The 11,327-nt window shown below is 45.0% G+C and overlaps 1 protein-coding gene across 1 annotated transcript in view; it reads right to left on the reverse strand.

Annotated features, from left to right (window-relative positions):
* The window catches only part of LOC119390589 (telomere length and silencing protein 1 homolog), a 57,692-nt gene extending 47,782 nt beyond the window's left edge, over nucleotides 1-9,910 (reverse strand). The window contains exons 1-2 of the mRNA XM_037658186.2: nucleotides 9,740-9,910; nucleotides 3,593-3,707 (exon numbers count right to left, since the gene is read on the reverse strand). Of these exons, the coding sequence (XP_037514114.1) occupies nucleotides 3,593-3,707; nucleotides 9,740-9,852 (228 nt within the window). The 5' untranslated portion in view covers nucleotides 9,853-9,910. The remainder of the gene's footprint in view (nucleotides 1-3,592; nucleotides 3,708-9,739) is intronic.
* Nucleotides 9,911-11,327: the final 1,417 nt, after the last annotated feature.

Consider the following 11,327-nt stretch of genomic DNA (forward strand, 5'->3'; position numbering starts at 1 on the left):
AGAACCTTGCCCTTCCGCTGTCTGCTCGCGCGGTTTTCTCGTGGTGAGGGGAAGAGGGATGTTTCGAGCTTTCACCGTGATGTCCGCGCTCATGTTACGGAGCGTACGAAAGTCACTCGAGCTCAAGGGACGCCGCTAAATGAAGAAACAGAAGATGACCACGAACTATCAAGTGTCACAGCTCGACACTTGAACCACACTAGTTTCCTTCGCTGCTTCAGCCACCTTTGCAACAGGAGCGCTGTTCAAACTGAGAGTAATCATTGGCGAGCCTCACTTCGTATAGCATTAGTTCCTTGTTATCGCATTCATTGCTTCGCCCTTGCGGCGAAACTGTGACTTTTTTGTTTTCTTCGTGCGCTCCAAGGAGCTACACCGCTCTTTCGGTACCAGGGGTACCGGAGTTGTGTCCATTGCCTCGTGTGAGGCACTGGACGCCCACGTACACGAGCTGCTGGTTTGTTTTTCCGACCTCACCTGGCGGGGCGTGGTTGTTTGACCCGACGACCCTGGAGTCGCCGAGGTCAGTCACTTGGTAAGTGGAGCAGTCTTGACTGCTGCCACCACGGGGGCAGCCGCCACGGCCAGTGGCTCACTTTGTGTGGGCCGAGACAGTGGCGGTGGCCGATGCAATGCTGCCCCCTGACGCGCCGCATCAGCATAGGTTGGACCATGAAAGGCCGAACACCTTCTTCGTGCTTCTTTAAATGAAATGTTTTCTTGCACCTTCAATTATATGTTGTCTTTTTCTTTTTTCCAATTTGGGCAAGAACATGAATATACAGCGTGGTCCACCGTCGCAGTTCATGCAGCATGGTGTTTCATTGCAGGTGTCCGAGGCATGGCCTTGGACACCACATTTTGCGCACGTAGGTCGACCACGGCAGCTCTGAGAGCCATGGCCAAATCTTTGACACTGAAAACATCGGCGAGGGTTTGGGATGTAAGGTCTTACAGGTGTCTTTGTTTAGCCAGTTTCTATACTCTGCGGTAGTTCACTTGTGGGAAAGGTAAGAATCAAGTGTTTGGTGGGGGTTTCCTGATTGTTACCAAACGCCTGCTTGCGCAAGACACCCCTGCGGGGAGCAGAATAAATTTTACTTTCTATGAGGGTGCATTGTGCGTGCCTTATTTTTTTCCAATTAAGTGTGGTATAAGCAGATGCTGCGCTTCGCACGCTTTCTAGTCTGAGCACTCTGGTCGAGCTACCCTGTCTAAAATAGCGCCAGGGTGCGGTGACAGCCGTTAACCTTACCGATAGGTCGAAGTTCACAAGGAAAATTCGATTCACGCAGATCATTTAGAAGCGCTGTGATTTGATTTTTAGGGAATGAAACCATTTTATTATTTTCTGGAAGTTCGAATATTTCAAATAGTAAAACTGCAATGTGAATCCAATCAAATAGTAAACACTATTCGAAATGCATCCGAAAGTTCGAATATTCACACACCCCTAGTTCATACCTATTGGCTGGAGTGTAATTAACTTTTGAATAAGGTATGACTCTCTCTATTGTCTTTATCTCGGGGGCTGGAAGTTTGGCTGAAGTATGTAAAGTTTGAGATAAAGTTCTAAGCTGCAACATTAAAATGCTGTGCCACTGCTTTCAGCAATTTCTTGGCCGTGTCTGCGCGATGCCCATTTAATATTAACAGGCTGTCCTGCTTCGCCAATGACAAAGTAAACATTCGAGCATGTAGATAGCGTTTGAACTAGTACAAGTAAAACTAGAATTTATATGATGGACGTAACCACTACCAGTTCTTTTAACTATGACATCATTTTGAAGGTGTTTGCAAGTCTTACATCTGGGAAAAGAACAAGCAGTTATGCGGGCAGTAGAATGAGGGTTTTCTTACGCACGCACTAACACATCTTTAAAGTTTCTATTACGTCAATAAACGACCCTTGGTCCATACTTCTGTCAAACATATGGTCCCCGAGAGACGGAAAATATAGAGTCATATCCTATTCACAAGTGTAACACACCCCAGCCAATAGGTATAAACATTTCAAAGAGGGCTCTTGAATCAGTCCGATATGGTAGGTACAGAACGAAAACCATCGAGACTTAAGCCTTGAATTTAAGAATTTCGAACCGCATCATTTTTAGCACTTTGAGGGTCGATTTTTGTCGCGAAATGCATCCCCCCAGAGCATATTCTTTTTATTGCTGAATTAAAATCTTCAGACAAATATATTTAAGAAAAAATTGTCTAAAATTTTTTTGTGTGACTGTAAAGTGAAAAAAATCATTTGTGTTGTTACATACCCATCGTTTATTAGTGAGTATAGAGCATGATAAATTCTAAAAAAAAACCTATACGACTGCTAAAAAATTACGCATTGAAATAAACAGATGTACAAAAATAAGTGCACGAAGTGGCGTTAAGTGAAAACATGGGGGAAGAAAAGCCACTTTTGATCCAGTCAGCATCGTCTCGCCACGCATACTTTTGAGATGTCGCTCATTTATCAACATCCGAGTCTTAACTTGTAAGTAACTCCTCGTAATACAGGCTGACATTTACCGAATCAGATGCTGATTCGGCAGGTTAGCGGCAATTGGGCGGAATTGACGCTAGGCTCATTTGCGGCAGAGAAACCGGCGCACACTTCCATAGCGTAGCAAACTGCGTGGGTGAGCGCACTGAAGAAAACTGTGTGGTTGTGAGCGCGTCCCGAAAGCAAAAACAAGTGAGAAACCTATAATAATCATTCGTCTTATCGCCAACGAGACGGAAGCAGTTTTTGTGAGTCCCCGAAACAGGAAATGCAATACAGCGGCTTTGTTTGTGTCGGTCAGCGCCTGCACGAAAACAGGCGTAATCGCATATTGGGGAGCAATAAACGAGAGAGTAACAAATCGGTCACCTTTTAAAAGATTTTAAACTGGAAAGCCATCAGTTTTGCGGGCGCAACAAGTGGGAACCGGCCGAAGAACGAAACCAAAACTAGCTGGCGCACCGCTCAAGTAAAGCATTAAAAAAACGGAGTGACGTCGGTGCAAGAAAAAAATTCCACGTATTCCCGCAAGGTAGCAGCACGTGCCAAGCGAGAGAAATGCTCGAAAAAGGCACACGTTTTAAACATACATGCAATGGCGTAAATGAATGTCTTTGACCGCCTTGCGATTGTTAGCAGATGACAAACATGCACGTCTTTGACCCTCAAAGGATTGGGTGCTGTTCACTTTTGACATCCATGACTAAGCGGAATGCACCCCACCTTCTACCCTCTTGGCACAGAAAAAACAACACAAAGCGTGTGCCTGTTTTCTTTCTTTGTTTTATTGCTGCGTTTCCACTTCACTCGCTGAATGCCAGCTTACGTCAACAACCATCCCTGCCTATATTTCTCCCCTCCTCCACCTTTGTGGCTGGGGGAAAGCGTACAAAGCATACACACTAAGGTGAGGCAGTTACAGCCTAGAAGATGACCACTTGTCGAAACGTCGGCTTCAGCAACACCCCCTGTGCATGTCCCCCCCTACAGTTTGCACTGTAGTTCTAGAGCACGAACACACATTCTTGTGCACTTGAACACCAATAAATGCACCTGTCAATGCATAAAACACTTGGCATCACTTACAATCACAAGTTCCTCCTTTGGAGTGAGCTTTTTGCCCAAGTTGAGGCCTATGACGCTGACACCGTTGGGCCGTTTACGAAGTTTTTGGATTTCCTTGGTATCTTGAAGAATTTCCCTGCAGTAAACAGAGTGCTTAATTTGTGAAAGTATCTGGAACTTATTTAAAGCAGCCCTCTAACACTTTCTGAGCATTTGTTTGCAGGTTGCTCAGAATGATACCTTGTGATACCTTTAGCATAGGTCAAAGCATAAACATGAATATGTACTCTGAATATTTTAGTAACACAAAACTATCTCCACATCGCTGTCAATGAACCTCTTTAGAATGTTGCATGCTCCCATAATGGCAGCCTGCCAAAGAAGCCATATGAAAGCGCGCTGGCTTCGCTGTCATCTGCTACCACTATGTACTTGAATGGCTGTCGTGACAGCCATACATGAAGCACTTTCTGGCTGTTTTAGGTTGGCAGTCACTGTGCAAGCTTCCCAATTTTTCCTAATACATGTGGCTCATCACGCAGGAAACATCAATTAATTTAGAATGTTCTTAAGCGTTTTGTTATGAAAGAGTGTCGCAAAGACCAGCATTCTTCTCTTTAAAAAAAATATTGTGCACTAAACGCAGCTCTATTTGTGCTCAAATGTTCCCACATTATAGTCGTGACGTTTCATGCAGAACTTGGCATTGTTACATGCCTGGTTTGTCAAGAAAAAACTGCCAATTTGTCTTCGTACGTGCCTCACAAACATACCCAACCCCTTTCTGGAAACCAGTCTCAAAGGCCATCCTTTGCCTGAATGCAGTGTCATAACTGCCGTGACTCGTGACGGATCAGAACTGGTTATAAACAAATTTAATTTATTGTTTCTCAGGACCATGGCGAGATCATAAATAAATTATTGCTAGTAAAGTTTGTAGACATCAGCGATCGTACTGGTACTCATAACTATACGGCCCATGTATGCGTGCGTAATTAAGGGACAAAATCTGCCGTGTCCAGTGACAGCTAGTAGCCCCTTGCCAATCTTAATGCGCTTTTCAGCATGCAATCAGAAAATTTTAGGACCGATGTCCTTAGTTATTTTATTTTCATGGTGCTGCTAGCGCTGTGTTTCAGGAGATTTATGGCCGTGCCCGTACAATCGGGAGGATGGCTAAAAAAATTCGGGAGCCTTCCGGGCAAATCTGGAGAGTTGGCAGGTATGCCAGCCCTCCCCCTGGTTACATGGGTCTATTGCACACAGATCTAATGCAAGCATTATCACTGTAATTATGGAGCAAGATCGAATATAGGAGACGCCATACCACTACTAGAAACCTGCTGCATGACATGAATAAACATTCAAAAGAAAATGTGAACATCAAATCTGCCTATTATTGGTTGAATTGTTGAGTATAATACTTCGTACAGTGCAGTTTTCTTTGTAAAAAAAAAAAAGAAGGCTCCTAACTTGCCTTTGCCTGAATGAGGGCTAGGCCTATCTTGGCATTAAAAAAGCCAGCAAAGCATAGCCATCAAAATCATTATTTGGTTGGTGGTTTTGCAGATTTTTTGTTGACAGACTAGGCAAGTAAGAATCCTGCACAGCAACAGCTAATGCAGCGAAGCCACTCTTTATGCAACATTATGTCTTTGAGAAAGTGGCGAGAACATATGCCACTATTCTTCAGTGTATGCACCGAGTACGAAGCACATTCACCTGCTAACTTTCTTTAAGGCAAAAGCCTTAGATGTCTCATCAAAGACAAAAATTGACTGTCGGCGGCGTCAACATGAGTGATGCAGAACACCATCGCCACATGATGACGCCACCATGTGACATCACAGATATGGTGACATCACAGATAGCCAAAATTTGTGATGTCATCACAACGTCACATAATGTGGCATCACATGATGACGTCACCACTGGAGGCCATATTTGTAGGCATTAAAAAAGCTCGTTTTAGGTGCCAAAAATACGCAGGCAAAGAACGTTTTAGGCTTCCAAAACTGTAAATATAGGCACAATAAATTTTCACATAAATACAAATAATTTCAAACGAAAACGTGCGCGACCTCTATCTACGACAGGAAAACAAATGTTATTGCTTGAGATGGCACAAACGCGCCAACAGTTGAACGTGGCCGTCATATTGTGCTTTGTCCCGCACGGTTCGCAGAACACGGTCTCTCCCGTGTTCTGCAGGGTGAGTCAAGTGTCCAATGTTGAACCAACACACTCCTGGGTACCTTTTCGGCATGACTGAGAAGAGCAGAGCAGGAGCAGATAGCCAGATCACTAAAAGACCTGAAGGGAGAGACTCCTCCTATTGGCCAGGTCGAATCACACAGAGCCACCTTAGGCAGTGTAAAACTGAAAAGTTTTAGCTAAAGTTAAAGCTGTAATCACCCCAGGCGCATGTGCCCCTGGGGTGATTACAGCTTTAAGTGCGCCAACTAGTGGCAGTCTTCGGGCCAGCTTGCTTGGGTCTTTGCTCACCTTTTGCTGAACAAGCATGCTTTTGTCATGATTTAATGGTCCTCCGTTCTAGAAGCACCACTTGCTTTGGGCTGCCACAATATTTACGATTATTCACCAGGAACAAAGCTTTACCACTTCTCGAAAGCTCGCTCAGAGAAGAAGAGACGTTAACATAAGATGCAGCTTGTTCAATGTCACAAATAAGAATTCTTTGTATACACTGGAGGATGTTACTGCATGGTCAGCTGGGCAGGACCTCGAGCACTGTGCCAGATCAGCCATACTTTCAATGCAATTGTTAATCACAGCAAGGCCTGTGCTGTCTCGCCGATCCACTACTGCAGGGAAAATTTTTTCACTGTCATTCTTATTTATGGTGCGCAGAAATGACACAACAGTCCAGGAGGCCTAAAGAAAACACTAGAATTTGCAGCAGGCCTTTTGTGGGCGATACTGAGACCATTGAAGAGAAAGGAACACACAGCGTTCCTTTTCTTTACAAGAACGGCTGGCTCAAGCCACTTTTTTTCCAGCCATCATTTTGTGATGGTGACTTTCTAGCAGACCTTTGAACCAAAACAGCTTTCGGATTCCACTTAAAGGGACACTAAAGGCAAATATTAAGTCAACGTTGATTGTTGAAATAGCAGTCCAGAAACCTCGTAGTGCTACTTTTATGCCAAGGAAGTGCTTATTTTGAAATAAAATCACGTTTTAGTGGTCCGCATCTCGTTAGCGCACTTCAAATCACCCGCCTGATATCAGACTTTCATATGTCACTGCTGCCGTGCCCAACGTTGCCCGCCTTTATTGCGCGGCCGCCGACACTAGTAGCAGCAGAGCAAAAGTAGTGGGACCCACAACAGCAACAACGGCCATCGAAGCTCTGACTTTCTGTCAGAGCGACTTTCACGAGCGCGCAAAACACACGGGGCAGTATGCGATCCCGAAACTACCACTGATACGCGACTGCGTGAGCGAAGCAGGGCGCCGGGCAAAGCGCAGTTCAGCGAAAACGGAACCTTTGAACCACGCGCGCCGTTCCCCACGGCAACGCCACAGAGCTTCTTTTTTCCATGAATAAAACGGAAACGAACAAACAGCATTTTATTACGTCTCTTGATGCACGGAAGGTTCTTTTTTTATTGCTGCTAGTTTGATTACTAGTGATTCATTGTAGGCAGACTCTCATACGTCATCAGGATCACTTCGAAAATGTCCCACTCGTGGCGCTCATCATGTGATACATTTAGGTTAATTTCTCAGTAAGTAGGGCACTGCTGTCGATAATATTGCCATTTCAGAAGTTGTCATACATTGAGCTTTCACTCTGACATAAATTGTTATTTGCTTTAGTGTCCCTTTAATGTGTACTGCTTACACCCCCAGCTAAATGCACAGAACTACGTTGAATGTGTACAATGACCGAAGTAAGCATAGTAACCACTTCTTTGTTCTCAGCGCACTTATGCTCTCTGATGACTCACTTACGACTGGCAAATACTGCGGCATGTTTATATCTGCTCTGCAGTTGTCTGTCAAGCCAAGGACACATTTGCTTCCAGAGAGCTTCAATACAGGAAAGCAGCATAAAGCAAAACAAGTTCAGGGAATCAAAACCATTATTTACTTTTAACTCTGACAGTTTTTCGACAGGACGTTGATCCGCGTTTGGTATACACACTGACTTCAGTCGCCTTGCATCTGTCTGCCAAGTTAATTCTTTAACATTGCGGACATTCACAGAGTAGATGTTCATTCAAGCCTCAAATGATGTCCAATGATGTCCTTTAAGAAAGGCTTCCCTACAATATACACACAGCAGCATTAGCACGTGCAGGCACACAGCCTGTTACAGTCACACAAGATCAGAGGATCGAGATGAAAACAGATTGTAACTATCTTTCTAAGAACTGCTTTTCTTTGCTGCGCAGCACAACAGACGTGTCACTGATACAGTTGCTCTCTTTCTTTCTGATGTGATGAGCGTGCGTGAGTTCTCTGGCAGGCACATGCCCACTTCTGCCAGGAATTCGAATACTAGTCGGCACTGTTCCTACAATGCATAGGTAAATGAAAAGACAAATTGTTATTAAGAGATCACTCATGCTCGATCATTGACACATCGATCAGTTTGTCTGATATAAACCTTTCCACAAGTGAGTGGAGTTTCGTAGACGACGCCTACGGCACATGTAATGTAGGGCAGGACATGCTTTTTTTCCGCACGTTGGTTTCTTAGGTGGTCCCGAAATTTGTGGGCATAGCCCAGCCAATTTATGTGGCACTGAAAAAAAATAGGTACATTGTGCCTATTGGCCACATTATTTAAACTGTGCAATACTTCATGCACATAGGGCACCACTTCTGGCCTTTTAGCTGCAAGAGCAGAGTCAGGCTTCTTCATCTTGCCCTTCAATTTCTAAGGAGGGTTTCGAACAGGGCAGTCAAGTTTAAGCAGGGGAACTCAGCCACCTGTAAGCACTCCATCTGGCTATTAAAACTATCCTGAGCCAAGTGATCACAGAACTTTGCCAGCACCGATTCAATTCATTGTGATGCAATAGCTTGTTTTACTACCTTACTATGAGCAGAATCGAAGGGTAAAAGCTCCTTTCGAGCATGCGGAGAGTACTTCCAGCAAATGTGCTGCCCCCTTAAAAGCCTATTAATATCTAAAAATTGCATGGCGTCCTCGTTAGGAAGTTCATGGGTAAAGGCTAAGCTTTGTCCATGTTGTCTAAACAAGTTTAATATATTCTCAACAGCACTAGTATCCGTCTTGATGGGATTAGTCACGAGAAAGTCATCCACATATCTAAAAACTCGTAGGACCTTCTCGCTGTCCACAATGTCATTGAAGTCACGAAGCCAAAAAGACACACTGCAAAGTACTGGCGCAACACAAGGACTGCTATCAAAAGAAACATAAGTTGAGCATAGGTAAAAACTGCAAAATTATCAGCACAGATTCCGGTAGAATTCTGGAAAGCAATACCACTTCTCTTTTCTATACAACAGCAGGCATCGTGTGCAACCGAGTATTCCTCTAGATCTATCGATTACACAGGAATCAAGAGACGCCAGAAACATCTTCTTTTGAGGCGTCAAAGGTCGATATGTCAAGGATCGAGCACGAGCGATCTCTTAATAATAACTTGTCTTTTCATTTACCTACACATTGTGGGACCTGTGCCCGCGAGCCAGTGCTGACAAATGTTCGAATTCTGGGCTGAAGTGGGAATGCGCTTGTCAGAGAACTCATGGAAGCTTATCACATCAGAAAGAGAGCAACTGTATCAGTGACACATCTGTTGTGCTGCGCAGCAAAGAAAAACAGTTCTTAAAAAGATGGTTACGATCTGTCTTCGTCTTGATCTTCCGGTCTTATGACTGCTGCCTGACTGTAACGGGCTGCATGTGCTAACGCGGCTTTTCTTAATTAAAGCTTAGTAACGCTTGTCCTGTGCATCAGTGTTCTTTCTTTGTCCTCCGTCTAATCCGCGCTATCCAGTATGAAAGATTATGAACCAACCAGCCCAGCAAAGAATTTTGTGAAGGCGCGAGACCTTCCTTAGAGGTAAAACGTTTCTCGAAAGTGCGTTGCCGCGCACGACCGTCTGGCACTCGGTCGTGCGCGGCTCAACTAACACATCGATCTAAGGAGAGGCCCAAATTTACCTTGAAACATCTTCTTCTCCGTCGCTTTCCGAGCAATCTGAAGACTTATGTTGCCTGAAACACTTGCGCTTTTTAAGCCCACTTTTAAACGCTACACAGGCATCTCCTGCCATAACGTTTACCAACGCTACACCGCTAAACTTACAGCATTAGAGAACGGAAACGGAAACTGTACCTTTGACTAAAATATGAAAGTAGGTAAGGGTAGCGGCGGCGCACTGTACTACAATAGCGCGAGGCGAGATGGCGCTACAAGTACTATCATCATCACAAAACCACACTTCTGAGGTCTACAATATATTTGTTTTGTAATTCGTCGCTATCGTTGCTGAAAGTGCGCTCGACACCCCGTTCTTCAGAAATGACGGCTTTCGTAGTATCTTTGGGCACTTTGGGTAGAGAGTACACTCTACTTTGGGGAACTAAAAAAAGGTGGCGACACGGGGAGCGGCGGTCTACATGTTCAGTAATGTTCAGCGAAAGAGTGTTCGCGACAGACAACTCGATACGAGAATCTGTAGAAGAGTACGTAATACAGAGCACTGCACGGGCCTTGATTCTCGGCCCGGGGGGCCCGGGCCCGGGACTCGTTCAAGTTTAGCCGCCCGAGCCTGAGAAAAAATTTCGCCTACCCGGCCCGGACCGGCTCGGCCCGACCACAGATCGGGCCCGACAGGGGCCCGAGTCAAAAATCTGCCCCGAACATAGAATCGACCGCAAGGCGTTTCAAGTGGCATATATCTACGCATGCTTGGCGCATGCTTCGCTAGCAAGTATATATACACTTTAACCTACGGTACTTTCTTGTAAAAAGGGGCTGGCTCACCGTGGAAACAATTGAGCGGACATGAACGTTTGTTCGGCAGGGGTATACTGTACCTATTTTTCTGCGAATACAGTCGCATGAAGAGCGTTTTTTTTTTTTTTGTAGCATATATTGTATGAAAAGAAGTGATCCGCAGCATAGGCGTGCGCACGGTTCCCCATTAGGGGGGGCAAAGGTTCATCGCAGCGCCCCCCCACCCTACTAAGTCAATGTATGGGGAAGATTTTGCGCCCCCCCCCCTCTTAGGTGACTAGAAGAGTCAATGTACGGGCCGGATTTTGCGCCCCCCCTCTTCGATAATTAGGGGGGGCGGCCGCCCCCCCCCCGCCCCCCCCCCCCCCCCCCTGTGCGCACGCCTATGATCCGCAGCATGAGTCCGGTTTCAACGGGGACAGAGACGGAGCGCTCTCTCCACTTTGTTTTTATTGCGCTCTCTATTGAAATTTAAATGAACATGAAAGTGAAACAGTTAATCGGCTTAGATTGATAAATTGTACTCTGGGAAATCTAATGTCGTTAATATAAACCAACAGAGATGCATTAATAGATGAGAAAATCAAGGTCAAAGTTTCATTTTTAAGTTTCGCGCCAAAATCTCCACGCATGATACCACGGATTTCAAAGCGTATTTATCGTATTTTGGCGACTTTGGCTTGTCGAAATTTCTTGAAGCTTCGCATGTTAAGTCTATGACCCCCTCGAAAGACAATGCACTTCATTTTTACCTATTATGAACTGTCCTAGCAGACGCCGTCAAAATCT

The sequence above is a fragment of the Rhipicephalus sanguineus genome, chromosome 1 (assembly GCF_013339695.2).
Source record: "Rhipicephalus sanguineus isolate Rsan-2018 chromosome 1, BIME_Rsan_1.4, whole genome shotgun sequence".
Classification (NCBI taxonomy): domain Eukaryota; kingdom Metazoa; phylum Arthropoda; class Arachnida; order Ixodida; family Ixodidae; genus Rhipicephalus; species Rhipicephalus sanguineus.